We start from the raw sequence: 20083 nt of genomic DNA, 5'->3' as shown, positions 1-20083 counted from the left end.
AATAGTTTATATATATATGTAGATATATATATTTTATATATAGATGTGTGGGTGTATGTGTAAGAATATGTCGAATTTTTGTTTCTTCATGAAGTGTAAACAATTAAAAATATATAAGTGGGGCAAAAACAAAAGTCTTTTGCTTATCTTATAAAATGCAACGTTTATTCAATCAAAAAAAAGAGCAAGCGGGAAAAGATGAATCCGTTGGTAAATGTACGTAATAGTAGTTTTAAGCTTAATTATGTTAGTCTTCTGACACACACAGTTACAAAAAATTAAGGAAAGAAATCATGACGATGCGCGCTTAGGAAATAATCAAAATGGTTTGCTGAATTTCAAGTCAATGGAATTTGTGTGCTGTTTTGGCTGTATAACAGTGTGGTTGGTTAAACATAATTTTCAACCAATTTTGGGGGGAGGGAGGGGAGGTGTACGAGTGTGTGTATAACAGTTTCGTATAAGTAATATGCTTTGCTTTTAAGTGGCATAATGACAGCGTGCTAAGTACGCTGTTGATCTGTTCCAGCTTTTATCATATGCGATATCCTAGCCCAAAGAAAACCCACAACAAATGCTGCATCGTTGCTCCTTAGTATCATCATTTCTCCATTCCTCTGGCTGGATTCTCTTCTTTGTATGTGATCTTTTCACTCATCTCGTTTTTACAAATCTTTAAAATATACTTTTCGCTTTACGTTTTTAGTTTTACATGTAGATAAGATATACGTTGTAGGTTTTATGTTTATGTAGGTTTTATAATTATGAATATTAGTTTAAACGGAGATCAAATTCCGATTGATTGTTTGTTTGTTTTCTTTTTGTGTGTGTGTGACCGTTTCTCTGGGTTTTGAGGGTAGGGTTCTTTCGATCAAGATTTGCGACAAATTCTCCATTTCGTCTTTTCTTATCAATTGGGTTAATTCTTTGCATGCCTGTGGATTTTCTCCTTTTTGTAATTTGGTGTTTCTTGTTGTAGTTGTTGTTTGTTTTTCTGTTGTTGCTTCTAGGTGTCCTTGGGGTGGAGTTGTTATATAAGCATATGTAGCATATGGGGGCCCCGTAATCCCGATTTAATCGCGTATGGGCAAGGTAGCCGGCTTCACATGACCGCCATCGCCCTCAGAAACAAAACGCTTGCGTCCGCTGCAAATATACAAATTGATCAGAAATTGGTTAATCAATAAGATGGGAAGGGGGTAAGTAAAAATAATAGCTTGGTAAACCCATTACGGAAATTACTATCAACTCGCTTTAATTAGTTATATTAAACCCTAGGGGCACCCTTGAATGAGAAAATCGTAGTGATTAATGTAAGGCTTTGTATAGAGACTTAACTTAATAAAACGAAAAATTGGATCTTAAAAGGAAGAGGGCTAGGCTATACTTTCATAATTTTTTTTAAATCTATAAATATAAAACGATAAAATTTCTGTAAAAGTAAATATACTCTCAAGAAACAGTCATTTCTTAAAAACGATATTTTTTAAACATTTTTAGAAATAATGTTCCAATTAATATTCCACATTTTACGATAATTAAAAATTTGTATTTATCATTTTGAATCATGTTTTCGAAAAATGTATTCAAATTATCGTTTTTAAGAAATGACTGTTTCTTGAGATCACTCATCCCAAAGAAAACTCGATGCAAATTTGTATAATCATATACATATGTACATATGTATGTATGATAACTGTAAGTGAGTAACAAAGAAATAAATGCATTTTAAATGCAACTGCATAATATTATCTCTCTTTCTCGCTCTGCTGTACGCACTTAGTAATTATACAATTATGCAATGCATTGCCGCAAAAAAAAAAAAAAAAAAACAAAGAACAAGGAAACAAAGAGGAAAAAACAAAAAACAAGTTGCAAAATGCTTGGCGCAAATTTGGCAACAACAACAACAATTTGCACAAAAGTTCATTCACCGTTGACCCTTTTTCGCGCTCTCCCTCTCTCTCTGTCTTTGGGGGTTCTCTCTTGCTCTCTTTTCTTGCAACAGCTGTGCAAAAGTAGCGGGTGAATGCGATTGAGGGGGGGAGGGGGGAATAAAACTAGTTTATTTTTTGCGGAGAGCTACTGACCAAAGGATTCTATCCAAAAAATGACAACAAAAACCAGCTGGAGTTTAAATTGCTGCTTCTATAAATATGTGACCAAGTGGGGGACTAAATGCTCCAATGAACACATAAATGTATAAATATAGAGGAATCAACTAAAATTGCGGCAAGATAAGCGCACGACGACCACACACACAAGCACACAAGTCAAGACAACAAAAATTAAAAAAAAAAAAGTAAAGGTAAAAAAAAGCATAGCAGAGCGGAGCCCCCAGCGAAGCCAGCTGCAAGACAGTGCTGAAAGTTTAGCTAGTTTGTAGTTTAAAAAACAAGATCTACCAAAGAACGGCATACCTTACTAACTTATTTTAAATATTTCAATATATAAATAGAATGATAACATTTTTGAAACAGTATACTTTAATTTATAATGTTAATAAGCTATTTTGAACGATACACATTCTTTTTGCAGTTTTTAACTACTCAATTTTGTTTTTTAATTGAACCTTTAAGTTTGATCCCTCGATATTCATATATGCATATACATATTTAAAATATTTTTGTACATATTAAAATGAGGGAAGTGATTTACTTATGAAGCGAAAGTGAATGAGACCTTTTATAATACCAATATTTCTTTTATAATACTTTAAAAATATACATAGCCTAAATAAAACTAGCTTGGTTTTGCTTTTGGAGTACTAACATCTCTAGAGATCACGGCTAGAAAAAAGCTGAACTTGTTTGCCAACACTGCGCCTCATCAACCGTTATGTCTGAGTGTCTTGGCATTGAGTTCAGCTTGAAAACTTTTTTTTTTGCAAGCTCTTTTTGCATCTGTAGTTGTAGTTGCGTTGGCGTTGCATATAGTTTTCTTGTTGTTGTTGTTGGTGCTGGAGTAAAGTGAATGCTGTTGTTGCTTTTGTGTGGCTGCTGCAGTCGTTGCTTTTGTTCATGTTGTTGTTGTTGCCTTTGTGGCTGTCGCGCTGTGTTGTTGTTGTTGCTGTTGCGCTAAAAGTGGCAAAGTGCAATAGCCGCTGTCAAGGCGAATTGCAAATGCAAATGCAGTTATAGTAGCAGAGACAACAACACTACAACAACAACAACGACTGCAACTAAAGTAGGAGTGGCAAGCAGGTCGATAACAGCAACTTGGCCGCCATGTTTACCTTCGCACAAACACCAGCAAACAAAAACAAACACAAACAACAACAACAACACCGCACAACCACCAAATCAAACTCAACCCCCAAGACGATCTTGAGCCACATGCAGGTTGTTGCACCAACAAACGGCCACAATAGTTGTACTAATGAAAGCAAAAAATAATAATAACAATTCAGCAATGCAAAGCTTGCCGCGATAAACACAGCCAATCGATAAGAGACGTCCGCCCACATTCCCCCCCACTTCGCCATCGCACACATGGTTATCGATAAACGCCACTTCTTTTGCACAAACAAGAAACAAATCGATAAGAAAGCCGACACATCCATACCCTTACCATCCTTATAATTGCAATTTTACAGTCATTGCAATACAAATGAAATATTCAATACAAATAAATACATATTCTATTATTTCTTACTTAAATTATTAAATTTATAGTAATTTATATTTAAAAAAAAAAGGAAATAGTAATGTATTTGGTTGATATCTATTCATCTGAGGAAGTATTTATTGAATTCTTTGGATCTACACAACCAAAATAGATCAACAACCCAAGAACAATAAAATTTGTATAATATTAAGCTTTCCTTATAACACAAATGAATTATTGATGCATTAAAATAATATGACTAAAAAAACATTAAGTACTAAGTTACGTAGGTCTAAGATGATTTTATTCCAAAGTCTAGAGCGGTTTTAATAAGTATCTATGGATGTTAATACACAAATACTAGTTACTTGCTTAGGACAAACTTATTTTGTTTCCAAAGTCTTGAGCTGTTTTATGAAGTATCTTTAGATATTTAACCCAGCTTATCCTTGGCTAATACTTCTAAGACATCAGAAACCCCTTCGTATCCAACTTAAGAACCAAAACCGGTCAACAAAACCATTATTTTCCATCGACTCGTTGAAAAGAAACGGAAAGTAGGAAAATACATAGAGAAGTTGATCGCCGAGAATGAGGGGCCAGAACTCGATATGTATAAAAATAAATATAACTAGCCGGCACCTGATAAACCGGCAAGAAACGTCAAGAAAAGAAATAAACAACAATCTGCGACTGCCTCAACGGATGACGCGGCGTTCGTCAAGTTAATTCCAAAATGCGAAACTAAACTGCGCAATAGAAATTTCATAAACAAACATATCCACACATCCATACATATGCACACCCGTCAGACAAACACTCGGGCCACAAACAAAACACGTCTATATGTAGGTACTACCCGTCTATATACATAAGAAACAGAGCCAAAAGCGAAAAAAGAAGAAAAACAAAAAATAGGAGAATAATAAACAAGTCGAAGCCGGCAAAAATGAAAAAATAAGCACGTACAAAAAATACATATCTAAGAACAGCAGCGGTAAAAACTATAGTAATACTAGATTAATCCATAAATATAAATATTTTAATTGATATTTCAGTAAGAGGTCTTATTAAAGTAGACCTATTAAAACTTTAAGACCTTCAATTCAAGAAAAAACACATGGTCGAGTATTAACTTATAAACTTTACAACCATGATCTATTTATTTTCCCTCTATAGTTTGCAATATTAATCAAAAATTATAACAAAAACACGGCCTTCATAAATCGTAGCTATGTATATCTTTCGCCAAGAATAGAATAATCACGAAAAAAATCATATTATAATCGACATTTAGTTAATTTTCTTATCAAACTCGGCCTTTCGAGTTCTTATCAACAATTAACCAGTACCCCTTTATAGCCCACGATCGGATCGATAGGCCCTGTTTCCTATGGAGAGTATACAACTAATTGTAAACAACAATGTATAGACCTTCTTTATGGGGGGCACCGCTTTGGGGGCGTGTTGTCTTTATGGCTGCTAGGATTACGTAAACACGTCTCGCTCTCATTACTGAGTTTATTTTCTTCACTGCAGCTAGGTACGTTTGTGCATTTTTATAAACAGGTGGGCTCATCGTTCGAGGTTCTGTTGCCTTATCAATTGATACTTAATAAGGCAACAAACATTGTATATATTTTGTTTAAATAACGTATGATAGGAAAACTACCTATAATTATAATTGGAAACTAAGTTTTATAGTTATTTGATTTAAATATAATTAGATTAGATTCTGTTCTAGGATATTCAAATAACCTTTATAAAACTGACCCCCTTGTTAGATATCTATTGGCTTTAAACCTATTATAAACTTACCGCGATGGCACATTATTTATAATCTTGTCGGTAAGGAATCCGGCGCGATTGCAGCGTTCAACAAAACGATCGAGTATTATATAGGCCAGGGGCACATCCAGAACGATGTCCGCCATGTCATCGAAGACGCGCATAAAACCCTGGCGAAGAAAGCAGAAAATTAAGGGATTAGAAGGGTATTGGGTATTACTTATAGTTGTACAATTAAAATGAATGTATAACCACATTTGTTATAGAACATTTATGACCGTATTTAATCGTATGTTAAACTTAGACTTGGCCTTTAATCTTGAAAATGTATCTAGAAAACGTATGCAAATGTAGAGTTTAAAACCTACACTTAGTTTAACATTCGGACGAGAAAATGGGCCTTAGCGTAAGAACCCTTGGTAAAAAAAAAACAGGAAATTTCTGGATAAGGTGATTATTGGTATAAACTGAAACTTGGCTTTAAGTCTAGAAAACTTATGGAAATGTAGAATTTAAAACCTACATTAAGTTTAACAAGCGGACGAGAAAATGGGCCTTAGATAAAGAAACCCTAGTAAAAAAGGCAGGAAACTTATGGATTAGAATATTTTGGGTATTACCTAAACTTTTAAGATTTCAAATAATTACAACATTTAGGTTTAGAGTTCAAAACCTAAATTTAGTTCAACATGACGAATAAATTGCATGATAAAAAATGGTTTCAATGAAACGTAGAAATAAACCCACCTGCTCCATGCCCGCGGGCAGCACCAGGCAGGTGAGATCTAGCTGCTTGAGCAGCTCGCACATGGCCTCCTCGGTGGTCTGGCTGAGGGACTCCAGTGTCATCACGATGGCCTCGTAGACGAGCTCGTGATGATAGTGGGGCACCTCGAGGGCACGCAGACAGCGCTGCGCCTCGGCCACGTCCCGGGAGGATATGTACTCCTTGAGCAGCAGCTCCATCTGCTTGGTGATCGTCTTCACCGGACGCAGTGGACCGCCCATGCCCCACACGTTGTCCAAATGGGCCCACACCTGCTTGTGGATCAGCGAGTCGGCACGACGGAGGGCCTGTTCGGCATGCTCGCCCAGCTCCAGATGCCTCAGCTCCTCCTCCGCCTTGGCCACAAACTTGGGCGGAATGCAGTCGTCGGCCACCGCGCGGGCCATAAAGTTGCCCAGCATGATGGGCGCCTCTGGAGTGTCCAGAATGAGATCCGGCAGATTGGCCAACAGCATGTTGAAGCCCTTCTCGATATCCTTGCCGGTGATGACCCGCCCATACAGATCGGAGATCAGCACCGAGGTCATCTCCCGCTGCGAGTCCTTGTGATCCATGGCGATCTCAACGAGAATACTGGTGATGTGCTCCCGCAACGGACCCTGCAGAATCTCATCGAAACTGAGGGCCACCTCGTGCGGATCCCCATGCTCGTAGTACTCCAGGACAATGGGTTCGGCCAGTTTGAAGAACTCCTCCGGTGTGATCTCCGTGATCACCTCGCGCAGCTCCACATTCCGATCGTTGCACTCACTGTCATAGTTGGGATCATTCTCGTCCTCATAGACCTCGGCCAGAGCCTCCGAACCGGGCAAACCCCAGACGCCCTTGCCACCGGCACCGCCCTTCTTGGGCAGACCCCGGCCGCGATTGAGATTCCTCGAGCGCCGGCTATTCTTCCAACGACGATGGGGCACCACATAGCCACCGGGCGAGGGCAAAATGCCGTTGACTGCTAGGGGCAATGCATTGGCTCCTCCTCCTCCACCACCGGCAGCAGATCCATTGCCATTGGTTTGATTGGGACTGCCGCCGGAACCACTATTCTGTCTTTGGATGAGCCGCTTGGCCTTACGCTTAATCCGGCCATCCTCCACGGGCAGCGGCTTCTTGATATGCCCGTTCGAGTGGTGGCCACCACCTCCTCCACTCCCGTTTAGCTCCACCGCCTGGATCTCGCCGTTCAGCTCCCGCTCCACGGAACTCTCCTTGGAATCGGATTCCGCCGGTGGGGTGGAGTGACGTCCGCCGCCGTTGGTGGCGCGTTTGTGATGCGATTCCACTTCCATATTGACGAAAGTACGACGATGTACGTCCCTCGATTTCCCCTTGGAATGCACAGCGAGGATTGGGTTTTGTACTGTGGCACCAGGTGCGTCCTTTTTTTCTATAAATAAATGGCAACAGGTAGAGGGGAAAATCGTCTAGTTAGCTTGGAGTGAAAGTAAATAAGGGATATTATGTATATTATGGAAACTGTGTATATCTCGGTAGACAGACGATATAGAAAAGAAATACCTTTTAAATCTTTGACACCATACCATTAAACCAACGAACCAATCATAAGATATATGTATTTAAAATATCCCAGTACTTTTCCACTTATTATCCATGTAACACCCATGCAACCAAGTACATATTCACATAAATTTGCTGATGCAAAATATAATCTGTTGAAGGTATAGTTTTCGGTACAATTATCGAACTTGACTCTTAGGAAAACTTAAAGAAAACAAGACGATATAGGGGTGGTTCATATGTATGTGGTAATTTTCCGAGGATTCGCCTTCATTTGTTTGGGGCGGTTTAATTTACATGTCTCGCCTTAAAGCCAGAATGCTTTTGAGGGTCTTGTTTGTTATTGTGCGTTGTGTATGTGGAATTTGTGGCACTAAAACAAATACACATGATGTCTGGCACGTAGATAGCCGACAATACCCCCCACTAGAAACCCCTTCTTTTCAAGTTCTTATTGCTATTTTTTTGCTATTCAGATTCTTTTCTGCCTGGCTAAAAATAAGCTTATTGCCCTGCACGTAATTTCTGTTATGTTCACTCAATTAATTGATAAATATATCAACTATAATGCAAAGTAATATCTTAACAAGATCATTCTTTTAATAAACTTTCACCTTCGAGATAAATACCATTTTTAGGGTTATTTTTAAAGATCAATTAACGATAGTAAAATTAAACTTACAAATTCATTGAGAAAAATGCAGTTATCTGTTGACATTTAATAAGAAATACGATATATTCGTATAATTGGCCTTAACATTTTGACCGTATCTGTACTTAACGGTACTGCGTCTTGGAAATTGCAAATATTTGTCAATGGACGTGGGTGGGACTGAGATAGCAATAGGGACATGTATCGAAACTCCCCTGTAGTCAAAATTCAAGGTCACGCAACAACAACAACATCAGAACCAAAGAGACTACATAATTTTGATACCGTTAAAGCTTTGCAACCCCCACAAACATATTAGCCATCTCTCTCCCACAAACTCTGAATTGAGAGTTCCTTTTGCTTGTATGTATGTGTGTTGTTTTACATAAATTCCTATTTTGCCAGCTGCTTTTGTTTTTGTACTCGCTTATTTTTTAGTTTTTAGAAATAACCTGTACATAGAGTCCTAAAATAACTTAATAATTAACATAGCACAGTAAATAATAACAGAATAATAATTTTTAAAATTTAAACTTTTGAATAACTTTAGCTGACAATTCTAAACTGAAAATGGGTTTTTTTTTTTAAATTGAATACAAATACATACATATGTACATATGTATGTAATTTAGTTCTTTGAGTAATTATCACAATTTTCGGTTGTAAAATGTCATACATACATATGTACATATTGTACATATATCATATCGTATCATACCCATGTGAAGCATAATAAGAATAAAGGCAAAGGTAATGTGCAAAAAAAGCCGCATATGTACATATGTACATACATATGTATGTTGTTTGGTTGCGTTTGATTCTGTATGCGTGTGTGTTTTGTATTGCGCCGCTTTGGCTTTCTCCTCTTCTTTAACCGCTGATTCTTATGTACTGCCCCCTCTGTAAATATGTATATGGCCACAAATACATATGCTGTAACCGGTTTTATGTTTGTTTTGCCCGGTTTAACCTTGAAAATTTAGTGCGCCTTACGAATTTCTATGTTTTTATTGCCGTCTCCTTCCTTCTTCTCTTCTCTTCTTCAGCCTCTTCTCCTTTCGCACTTGTTGTGCCCCTTTTTTCTGATAACAACAAAAACAAAATAAACATTTTTCGGCTGCTCTTGCTCTGCTGCTTTCATCTCTTTTCCTCCTTTGCTCTTTGTTGATGCGTGTCCGAAATTATTTTTTAACCCCGAAATCAGGAAAAGGTAGAAGGGTGGGTAGAAAGGAAGAGAGGAGCTGGGCGAAAGCGGAGTGGGGGGAAAAGCATAAAAATGACGCTCTCGAAATTGCGTCGCAAAAATTTCGCAAAAAGCCAGCAATGCCCAATAAAAAGAACAAGAAGCAGAATCTGTCGCAACATTGTATGCTGCTTTGTAACAGAAAAGGTCAAGATATTAGGCTCACATTTTGGTAAATTTTAAAAATTAATAAAAATTGATCTATAATTTCTTTACCCTCTATTAAATACTTTTGAAAAGAAATGGAGCCATATGAATTTGTTTATATCTGTAAAAGTAAAACTGAACTTGACAATTGTTTACCATTAAGTAACAAGAGGAATCGGAATTCGTTTATAATTGTTTCAAGAACCTGGGTTCCTGTGACAAAACCCTTAAAACAAATATAAGTACAAACATTTGATGATTATTCAGATTGTCATAAACTTTTTGCGTTGACTGCTTCTTTTGTAAGAAGTTTGGATAAGGACTTTTTAAAATACACAAATATGTATATAGGGGTTTTAAGCACTATAATTTCAACCACCACTGTGAGTTGGCTTTACAAAAACATTCTTATTGATGGAAAAATAAAATCGGATGACATGGGCATAAAGTGGCGGAGAATGCAAATAAACCTCGAGACGCCGAAAATAAAACAACAATAAGTTCGTAAGAAACAAGTTCGGCGGGCCGAAAAAGAAAACAAATTCACCCCCCACCCCCCAGCGGGCAGCTGTTTTCGATTTCGGCTTTCCTCGTTTTTGTTTTTCTCGAATTTTCGGGTGCGTGCGTGCGTGCCGGTCGAATTTCTCACGTACACCAAAATGCCCAGTTTTCCCAGTTTTGGAGCAAACAGCGCTTATCAAAACATTTAAATATTAACACTTTTTAAGCATACATATGTATTTATCTTTTCGGAATTATTTTGTGACCGCGACTGTATTTTTGTTTTGTATGTTTTTTGCTTTTGTGTTCGCATTCGCCGGCAGTTTTTTTCGCATTTACTTTTAATCGTTCTTCGTCAAGATCGTTTCTTTTAATTTATTTTTTTCATTTTTTTTTTGACACTTACCTAAGTGCTCTTTCGGTCTCTCCCGAAGTCGCTGTCTTGCTCTATCGCTCTCCCTCTCTCTCTGATGCTGTTGCAGCAGAACAACAACAACAACAACAAACGAGGCGACTGCAACGTTGGCCCACTGCAGTCGACGTCGACTGCGCTGCTTTTAAGCGCTGAGGAGAGGAGCCTGTTTAATAGTGTTGTTGCTTGTGTAGCCTTTTTCGTGGGCTCCTTTTCCTCTCTCTTTCTCCTATTGGCGTGGGGGGCAGAAAATGCACTAAAATCTCTTGTGGCTCACAGAAAAAAAAGGCTCCTTCACACACGCACACACACTCGCTCGCACACCCACAACCTTTCAGTTGTTGTGTGTGTGTTGGGGAGCTGTTGCTACAAATCTTTGTTGTTGCTATCGCCTGCAATGCTCCTTTCCTTCGCCTCGCTTTTGTTGTTATTACTGCTGAGCTGATTTTTTGAACTTTAATTTTTTTTTTGTATTTTGGAACAAAAAGGATTGAAGAACCGCTGAATTCTGATCAGAATGGTAACGCCGCACAACAACACTTTGACTGAGCGCGAGAGCAACGCGGCGCGCGCTTTTATAGCTGTTTGGTGAGCGAGCTCGACGAGAGTTACTCCCCCGGTTCGTGGGAAGAGAAGAGAAGCCATCTCGTATTCACTGGAAGTGCAGTGCTCTCATATTTCCAGCTCACTTTTAGCTGGATATTTTAATCTTTTTAGCTCAAAAACAGTACACACAATAAAATGCTTACATTATTTGACATTTGTTTATCGTAACCGTTTTTTAAATCATTTATAATATAACTAAATTAATGTTTTGGGGTTGCCAGACTTTTGCCACTTAATGGCGCGTATTTTTCAAACAGTTTCAAAACTGAAAACGGATAATGATCATTCAAATGTTTCTCTATTATAACTCAGCTAAGCAAACATTTAAGAAATCTAAATTTATTTTGGGAATCACCAGGCAGAGGCATCAGAGGCACCAATATTTGTTCTTCTGCTTTTAATAAATTTAATCAGTGATCATAATCTGTACCCATTGGTATTACATTAGATTGCAATTATATTTTAAAGCTAAACCGTAATACATACGTAAAACGTGTTTACAATATAACAACAAATGAAATGTAGAGTATTAGCTGCTGCAATGGTCATCGATTCGAAAGTTCTACATTACATTTTAAGTTCAAATGAATTTGAAAACAATTGTTTAATAGTTCTAATTTGTGTAACGCAATTGTTAATGTAATTCATTTTAATTAACATTTCTCTTAATAGTTATGATGTGTGTAACGCAATTTGAAGTGTAATTAATTTGAATTAACATTTATTTTAATAGTTCTAATCTGTGTGGCGCAATTGTAAGTGAAATTAATCTAAACTTTCCTTTATATTTCTGTTTCTAGTAAAAATTATAAGGCAAAAAACTATCGCACAACAGAGTGGCAACACCGCGATATAGCGGTTCCTTTCCAAGTAACAGCAAAGGCAAACAATGGAAGTAAGAAAAACTAAATTAAAATCTAAGCATTTTCTGATATACCGTTTCACAATGTTGACTTTTAACCAATACTTTAATATGTGATCTATACTTGTGCTAAGCTTAATTGTTATGAAAAATATGTGTTTTGTACCGTTTCTTGGAATTCTTGATATAGCGGTTCTACAAGAAAAAAATGATAATTGAAAAATTCGCTGACCAAAGCGAAAAAGAAAAAACCGACGAATCGGCACTCCTTCCTGGAAATGTATCAAATTACATATGAAAAACTTAAACCGATGGCTACATGTTAGGGGGTTAAATATATAGAAATACGTGTTAATCGAATGTATTGGGTTCTAAAACTTATTTTTTTCCAAGAATCGCCTGCGTTCGCGTTCGCGGAATTCGCGACGAGCGGCCGGCTGTTTTCCTTGGGGATTACGGATGATGAGTTCCCGCTCGCAATACTTCCTGGGGTTATAGGTCTTGACTGGCGGTTCGGCGTCCCAATCCTCGGTGGATTCAAGCGTGAACTCACAGGCTCGTGGCTCCACTGGGGGCAACACATCCGGCATCTTGTAGCGCTCGAGAGTCGATCGATTGGGGCACTCCAAGACATGTTTCTGCAAATCGGGGCAAGTTAATATAATACATAAGTATTACCCTTGTTTTGACGACCCAGACCCACCTGCATGTTGGCCACCGAGTGCATATGGGTTGTATTAAAGGGGCAGCGAACCATCTTGGAGGATGGATAGTTCTTGGCGCATCGGACCAAGTGATAGGTCAAACGGAGCGGTAGTATACGATGAACGCTATCGTACGGGCACACGATGTACTCCTCGAAATTGGGACCGCTCACAGCATAATAGGCTTTGTCTTCAACCATTTTCACCACTTATATCGTTGTTGATTCTTTAAGAAAATCTTTTCCGATCCAACGCTATTTGGAAACTAAATTGTGGCGCTTGGAATAACCAAGATTGTCAGGGTCATTTAGTAACTAATCTATATACCAATTATACCAACTTTTTTGGTATTTTACAATTTCGCAGCACTCGACAGCCCTATACGGCGTTGCCAGATAGTTTTCGCATATCGATAAGCGATAGCCCGCCGATTGCCGTTGTTTACACGTGCAGCGAGGTTTTTGTGTAATTTTCTAAATATTTGGAGCATTTAGCAACTCCAAGATGCCGCCCGTTGCCCAGGAGGGCAATTGCCTGATTTACCGCGGCAGCAACTTCCTCAAGCAGCGGCTAATCCTCTCCTGCCTGTCCGGCAAACCGGTGAAGATCACCCTAATCCGTTCGGAGGACGAGATGCAGCCCGGTATGCGGGAATACGAGATAAATTTGATCCGGCTGCTGGACAAGATGACCAACGGCACCAAGATCGAGTTGAATCCCGCCGGCACGAGTGTCATGTTCACGCCGGGATTACTGCACGGCGGACAGATTCATCATGATTGCTGTGTGCAGCGTGGTATTGGCTATTACTTGGATGCCCTGATTGCTCTGGGTCCGTTCTGCAAGAATTCGCTTAACTGCACCCTGCGCGGCGTGACCAACAGCAAGGATTCGCCATCGGTGGACCACATCAAGGGTGCCGCCTTGTCGCTGCTCAAACGATTCCTTCTGGTCGACGAGGGCCTGGAACTGAAGGTCATTCGCCGGGGAGTCGCTCCCCTGGGCGGCGGCGAGATCTTGTTTCGCTGTCCGGTGCGCAAGAGCCTGCGAGCCATCCAGTTCCAATCGCAGGGCATGGTCAAACGCATACGGGGCACCGTTTATGCCTGCAAAGTCTCGCCCGCCCTGGCCAACCGCACCGTGGAGGCTGCCAAGGGTTGTATGCTCAAATTCCTGCCGGACGTCTATATCTACACGGATCAGAACAAGGGCAAGATGTCGGGTAATTCACCGGGATACGGCATCTGCCTGATTGCGGAGACCACGGACGGCGTGTGCTTCGCCGCCGATTGCAGCTCGAACACAAGGGAGGAGTCGGTGAGTTTCGGCAGTTTCCCAACAGCCTTTTATGGAAACTAATGTAGCAAAATCATAACCATTTCATTTATTCCCAAAGGACACACCTTCTATACCCGAGGATCTGGGCAAGGAGGTGGCCATGCGTCTGCTGGACGAGATTTATCGCGGTGGCTGCGTGGATTCCAGCTACCAATGGCTGGCAGCACTCTACATAGCCCTGGGACAAAAGCACGTCTCCAAATTCCTCACGGGTATGGACTTAAGAACAAAACTATTCAACATCATCAGCTAATTTGGATTTTATTTATCCATATTTAGGTGCTCTTTCAACTTACACGGTTTACTTTCTGCAACACCTGCGCGACTTCTTCTCAATCACCTTTAAGTTAGAGAATCCCGAGGCGGAGGATGAGGACGAAGCGGGGGATGTGCGAGGTGCCCAGAAGGTCCTTATGGCTTGTGTCGGCATTGGCTACACGAACATCAATAAGCGGGTTACATAAACTGTTCTTTTGGCTGCAACTTTTAGGAATAAATGTATTTTTTATGACAAATGAAAACGTTAAATGTGTGTAGAGGTTTTTTCAACTGGGTTACGACGTAAAAGATTGTAAATTAAGTGTAAAACTGTCCCAATTAGTATTTTTTGTAACTTTCTGTTTACTTAATTTATTTATTTCCCTTTTTTCTTTATAAATCTCACCTATGGTAAACATTTAATATGCCTTTTTTATGCAGCTTCAGCTGAAGCATTTTTGTTGAGCTAAACACAAACTTATTATATTTACCTTTCCAAAAGTATATTTATAGTTAACGTCCAACATCATAAAAACCAACCTGATTTTGGCTGTAAGATTTATTATGCCATCAAATTTTCTATACTTGTATACAAAATTGCAGTAGCAATTGCATGCAATTTTAATATGCACATCTCTATTCAGCTGGCTGGCCATTGAATAGAATTTGGCTGGGTTCCAATCTCGCTGGAGGTCAATGCCGGGTTACGTCTCTCATTTGACGCAGGTGTTGCAAGTTTGTTGCCAGTTCAAGTCTAATCAAGGGATCTGCACAAGTGACTTAATCAATCAGGCTAGATTACAAACTGTGTGCAGAGTAAAAAATTTTAATTGACCCAAGTTTGTATTGAAAATATAAAAAAAGGTAATATATGATGATGATATATATTTTAACTACTACGATATAGAGTTTGTAAGCAATGGATTGCATATCAATTTGACAATTTATGAATGAACTATCTTTACAAATTTTTTTGCTAGTGTGTAGAGAGGTTCAAAAACCTTTCAGTGATAACAGAACTGTTGGCAAACACATGCGAAATAAATCGGTTTTAGCAAATTTCCCTTGACTTGCACTTAAATTCCGGGTGGAAAAAAACTAGACTTGACTGACTTCTCTTGGTCAGCAGAAAATGGTTCGCACAGCTATGGGGAATGGGAGCTATATAAGCCACGGGACGGTCTGGAAGTAGTCATCAAACGTCGTTCAACGTTTGGCCTGATCTGATCGAATTCCGGTTGCCCCGACAATGATGAGTCTGCGCCTGTGCCTGCTGGCCACTTGCCTCCTGGTGGCGGCCCATGCCTCCAAGGATGGCTCCAACTCGCAGCTGAAGCCCACCAAGTGGCTGACCGCCTCCGAATTGGAGAGCGTTCCCTCCCTCAACGACATCACCTGGGAGCGTCTGGAGAACCAGCCCCTGGAGCAGGGAGCCCATCTGATGGAGCAGATCTGTGAGTAGAAAGAAAGGGAAAAAATCACAGGGGTTACAAGTGGTTTTAAGCCACTCATGGTTTAAAAAAGTGTCTAAAAGTATGCTACGAAAAATTCTTCCACTTAAAATATCACTTTTTTTGTAATTTTTTCAAATCTCTAGAAGTTTTAAAATACATATGTATGTTTAAAATGTTTAATACAGTGGTTTCGCAGCTTTAATGGTTAAAAGGTGTCTAAAAGTATGCTACGAAAAATTCTTTCACTTAAAATATGAATTTTTTGAGAATTTTTTTTTGAGGTTTCAAATCTCCATATGTTTTAAATTACATATGTTTACAGTGGATTCAAAGCTCTAATGGTTAAAAAGGTGTATAAAAGTATGCTACGAAAAGTTTTTGGCTCTAAAATATATTCTTCTTTTTTATGGTTTCAAATATATAGATGTTTTCTAATTACATTTGAATTTCTTTCGAATTCCCAGACCACGTTGGCCAGATCAAGAACGATCTGACCCCCAGCTTTGTGCCCAGCCCCAGCAACGTGCCCGTGTGGATCGTCAAGCCCAACGGCCAGAAGGTCGACTGCAAGCTGAACAACTACGTGGAGACCGCCAAGGCCCAACCCGGTTTCGGCGAGGATGAGGTCACCATCGTCCTGACCGGCCTGCCCCAGAACAGCCCCGCCCAGAAGAAGGCCATGCGCAAGCTGGTCCAGGCCTACGTCCAGAGGTACAACCTCCAGCAGCAGCAGAAGAACGCCCAGGAGCAGCAGCAGCAGCTGAAGAGCAGCGACTACGACTACACCAGCAGCGAGGAGACCGCCGACCAGTGGAAATCCGCCAAGACCGCCAGCGGCGATTTGATCGTGAGTAGAGCGGTTTACTTATAATATGACCTTTTTTAAAGAAAGATTAATTCTCCCCTATGATCATTAATCAGTAATTTTTGGAGGTTTCAAAGCTCTGGAGATTTCTGTGGCATTCCTGACATATTGTTCATAACACTTATTTTAGGAACTTTAAAATTTCCGTCTTATAAAAAATTCACATTTCTATCACAAGCTACTATTTGCTAGTAATCTCAGTCTTCATTTTATTTTTTTTATTTCATATAACAGATATATATTTAGTCTGAAATCCAATGTATATCAATTTGAAAACCTCCTTTTTGAGGAAAAAGCTATTACCCTTATCATCATTAGTTTGCGGCGTTTCCAAAATTTTTTGCATGGAACATATTATACAGTCTTAAAAAATCCCCGTCTATCCTCAGCAACCTGTTGCTAGTGATTTCAGTCCTCTTTTCAATATTTTTAGATTTTTTATAACAGATAATCTGAAACCCAATCGGATTTCGGTTTAAGGACCCCCTTTTAAAGAAAAACATACTTTCTGATCATAAGTAATGGTATACTGTTTAACACTGTACGTGTTGCGGCAGACCTAGCATAATGGTAGCCAGCAGAAGCAGAGCAGCCCAAGGGCTAACCATTTTCTCTGCCGCCGCTCTGCCAACACACACACAGTATACAATTTTCTATTATAACTTACTATAATATTTGATTAATCTCCCTTACAGATCATCGACCTCGGCTCCACCCTGACCAACTTCAAGCGCTACGCGATGCTGGATGTGCAGAACACCGGCGCCATGATCGGCCAGACCCTCATCGAGCTGACCAACAAGGGAGTGGCCCAGGAGATCATCCACCTGATCGGCCAGGGAATCAGCGCCCATGTGGCTGGAGCTGCCGGCAACAAGTTCACCGCCCAAACCGGACACAAGCTGCGCCGCATCACCGGTCTGGATCCCGCCAAGGTGCTGTCCAAGCGTCCCCAGACCCTCGGCGGTCTGTCCCGCGGCGATGCCGACTTCGTTGATGCCATCCACACCTCCACCTACGCCATGGGCACCCCCATCCGTACCGGTGATGTGGACTTCTATCCCAATGGACCCTCCGTCGGTGTTCCCGGCGCCGAGAATGTGATCGAGGCGGTGGCCCGTGCCACCCGCTACTTTGCCGAGTCCGTGCGTCCCGGCAGCGAGCGCAACTTCCCCGCCGTTCCGGCCAACTCCCTGAAGCAGTACAAGGAGCAGGATGGCTTCGGCAAGCGCGCCTACATGGGTCTGCAGACCGACTTTGATCTGCGCGGCGACTACATCCTGGAGGTCAACCCCAAGAGCCCCTTCGGCCAGCGCAGCCCCGCCCACAAGCAGACCGCCTACCACGGCGTCCACCAGGCCCAGAACTAGGGTCTTACCCATGCATACCATGCGGTTCGATCGCCACGCACTATCTGATACTCAGAGAACCCGCAACTCGTAGGCTAGTTTGAAAAATCCATTAAGCAACCGAAAAAAAGAAAAAAACCTAAAAAATTCCATAAAAATAAAAGCTGCAAATTTTCGAATAACAAGTTTTTTACCTTTGGAGTTACCTATTACGGAAAAATGGAACTTGAAAATGGGTTACAATTTTGACCCTCTTTAAAATGTAATATTTGAATGTATATTATTAGAGAATTCAACCACAAATTCATAGAGATATCCCACTTCAAAATCGGAGTCCAATAACTCAAGTTATGGAATAAAGAAGTGCAGTTTTGGGTCACCATTCTGAAAACCACTGGGAATACGGAAAATTCGAACATGAAAATGGGTTAAAATTTTCACCCTCTTTAAAACGTAATATTTGAATGTAGATTATTAAAGAATTCAACCACGAATTCATAGAGGTATCCCACTTCAAAATCGGAGTCCAATAACTCAAGTTATGGAACCTTGAAGTTCAGTTTTGGGTCACCATTCTGAAAACCTTTGGAAACAGGGAAAAATCTAACATGAAAATGGGTCAAAATATTTCAATGTAAATTATTAGCGAGCTCAACCACAAATTCATAGAGGTATCCCACTTCAAAATCGGAGTCCAATAACTCAAGTTATGGAATCTTGAAGTGCAGTTTTAGGTCACCATTCTGCAAGCCATTGGTACATATATCCAAACCAAAAATCGATCATGAAATTGGGTCAAAATTTTGACTCTCTTTGAAACAAAATATTTGAATGTAGATTACTAGAGAACTTAAACACAAACTGATAGAGGTATCCCACGTCTAAATCGGGATCCAATATCTCAAGTTATGGAATCTGGAAGTGCAGATACGGGTTCCCGTTCTGCAATCACAAATAATAACATTCAAGTATCCTGTACAAAGATCAAAAAAGTTTGACCTTTTAAAAAATAACTCCTGATGCTCTAAGTGGTAAAAAGAGAAGGATATACACACTTATAAGTGTAGTGGGTTGAAGTGGGAGTGAGTCAACTAGTGTCGGTGTCCACTTGAAGTGCAGTCAACTAAATATTGCACTAGTTTACCGTTAGCATTTTAAAATCGCTCGCCAACCTGTGCAAACTCAATTGTTTCTCTATTTTTGGGGCATGCGCCGTGTTAATGTCAAAGTTGAACTTCATCGCATGTAATAGACAAGCGATGAACTAGGAAAGGCAGTGAGTACGATTTAAAAAAAAGAGAAGGGGAGATAGGGAGATGGAGTGACAGGAGCGGAATGTCAAGAGATGGCGTCTTTTGTTTGAGCATGTCGTGACATGTTTGCTTTGGCTCTGGCGGAACGGAATACGTCGTAATAGATAGCTAAAGCTTATCGCCAAACCGTACACCTAGAAAAGAGGGAAATGCTTTCTCGCTCCCGCCTGCCATCTTCCCTCTCCCTGCGTTTTCTTATGCCATTTTGCAAAGCTTGCAGCTTACTTTCTCCCATCGCCTTTCTCCCGAAAAGAGAGCGCACAAGGACGCCGGGACGTTGGCATTTCGCGGGGACCTCCAAGTTTCTTGCAGGAATTACACTTGTATTATTCATTGGCCGATATGCATAAATCCAATTTACGGAACCCCCGTTTTCAGCCTCGGCATCTGCGTCCCCTCAACTGAGAGAAAGCATTTCGCTGGCGTTTCTCGCGCGCTTTTGTTGCGCACAATTTGAAAGATGGGGTGTTCCGCAAATCGTAAGATTTATTTTAAATAACCTAACATTTAGTAAAATATATAATTGGGTAGATACATATATTAAAAATATACCACAACATCTAAGGATCGGTCAAAACGAAAACTCCAAATAGCCATAGTCATTGCATCCCTATTTATTTTAAATTTAATGTACATATATACATATTTATTTGGGCACTTTCTTTACATTCTTCAATTGAAAT

The 20083-nt window shown here is 40.1% G+C and overlaps 4 protein-coding genes across 4 annotated transcripts; 2 read left to right on the top strand and 2 right to left on the bottom strand.

Moving 5' to 3' along the window:
• Positions 1-137: 137 nt before the first annotated feature.
• On the bottom strand, positions 138-11205 carry LOC119558407 (programmed cell death protein 4). Its single transcript, XM_037871939.1, has 4 exons — positions 10646-11205; positions 6142-7565; positions 5425-5564; positions 138-1146 (listed from the first exon to the last, which is right to left on the bottom strand). The coding sequence occupies exons 2-4, from the start codon at positions 7465-7467 to the stop codon at positions 1074-1076; spliced, it is 1539 nt and encodes a 512-aa protein (XP_037727867.1). The 5' UTR covers positions 7468-7565; positions 10646-11205; the 3' UTR covers positions 138-1073.
• Positions 11206-11412: 207 nt separating this feature from the next.
• On the bottom strand, positions 11413-13106 carry LOC119558410 (gametocyte-specific factor 1 homolog). The gene is made up of 2 exons (XM_037871942.1): positions 12823-13106; positions 11413-12757 (listed from the first exon to the last, which is right to left on the bottom strand). The coding sequence occupies exons 1-2, from the start codon at positions 13021-13023 to the stop codon at positions 12491-12493; spliced, it is 468 nt and encodes a 155-aa protein (XP_037727870.1). The 5' UTR covers positions 13024-13106; the 3' UTR covers positions 11413-12490.
• Positions 13107-13224: 118 nt separating this feature from the next.
• LOC119558408 (probable RNA 3'-terminal phosphate cyclase-like protein) lies at positions 13225-14689 on the top strand. The gene is made up of 3 exons (XM_037871940.1): positions 13225-14140; positions 14220-14373; positions 14441-14689. The coding sequence occupies exons 1-3, from the start codon at positions 13328-13330 to the stop codon at positions 14623-14625; spliced, it is 1152 nt and encodes a 383-aa protein (XP_037727868.1). The 5' UTR covers positions 13225-13327; the 3' UTR covers positions 14626-14689.
• Positions 14690-15609: 920 nt separating this feature from the next.
• LOC119557033 (vitellogenin-3) lies at positions 15610-18272 on the top strand. The gene is made up of 3 exons (XM_037869579.1): positions 15610-15873; positions 16338-16720; positions 17434-18272. Exons 1-3 carry the CDS (start codon positions 15669-15671, stop codon positions 18106-18108), a joined length of 1263 nt encoding a protein of 420 aa, XP_037725507.1. The 5' UTR covers positions 15610-15668; the 3' UTR covers positions 18109-18272.
• Positions 18273-20083: the final 1811 nt, after the last annotated feature.

This window comes from Drosophila subpulchrella, chromosome X (genome assembly GCF_014743375.2).
Source record: "Drosophila subpulchrella strain 33 F10 #4 breed RU33 chromosome X, RU_Dsub_v1.1 Primary Assembly, whole genome shotgun sequence".
NCBI lineage: Eukaryota > Metazoa > Arthropoda > Insecta > Diptera > Drosophilidae > Drosophila > Drosophila subpulchrella.
Note: the sequence above shows the minus strand (reverse complement) of the source record. Positions and strands in the feature narration are given on the sequence as shown.

What these genes read in the sequence shown, in the direction of transcription:
- LOC119558407 (XM_037871939.1), bottom strand. Translation starts at nt 7,467, where the DNA reads ATGGAAGTGGAATCGCATCACAAACGCGCCACCAACGGCGGCGGACGT. An exon ending in TGCCCGCGGGCATGGAGCAG is followed by an intron (nt 5,565 to 6,141) that starts GTGGGTTTATTT and finishes TTTCTTCGCCAG; the next exon opens with GGTTTTATGCGCGTCTTCGA. An exon ending in ATAAATAATGTGCCATCGCG is followed by an intron (nt 1,147 to 5,424) that starts GTAAGTTTATAA and finishes GTATATTTGCAG; the next exon opens with CGGACGCAAGCGTTTTGTTT.
- LOC119558410 (XM_037871942.1), bottom strand. Translation starts at nt 13,023, where the DNA reads ATGGTTGAAGACAAAGCCTATTATGCTGTGAGCGGTCCCAATTTCGAG. An exon ending in ACTCGGTGGCCAACATGCAG is followed by an intron (nt 12,758 to 12,822) that starts GTGGGTCTGGGT and finishes CCCGATTTGCAG; the next exon opens with AAACATGTCTTGGAGTGCCC.
- LOC119558408 (XM_037871940.1), top strand. Translation starts at nt 13,328, where the DNA reads ATGCCGCCCGTTGCCCAGGAGGGCAATTGCCTGATTTACCGCGGCAGC. An exon ending in CGAACACAAGGGAGGAGTCG is followed by an intron (nt 14,141 to 14,219) that starts GTGAGTTTCGGC and finishes TTATTCCCAAAG; the next exon opens with GACACACCTTCTATACCCGA. An exon ending in CGTCTCCAAATTCCTCACGG is followed by an intron (nt 14,374 to 14,440) that starts GTATGGACTTAA and finishes ATCCATATTTAG; the next exon opens with GTGCTCTTTCAACTTACACG.
- LOC119557033 (XM_037869579.1), top strand. Translation starts at nt 15,669, where the DNA reads ATGATGAGTCTGCGCCTGTGCCTGCTGGCCACTTGCCTCCTGGTGGCG. An exon ending in CCATCTGATGGAGCAGATCT is followed by an intron (nt 15,874 to 16,337) that starts GTGAGTAGAAAG and finishes TCGAATTCCCAG; the next exon opens with ACCACGTTGGCCAGATCAAG. An exon ending in CCGCCAGCGGCGATTTGATC is followed by an intron (nt 16,721 to 17,433) that starts GTGAGTAGAGCG and finishes TCTCCCTTACAG; the next exon opens with ATCATCGACCTCGGCTCCAC.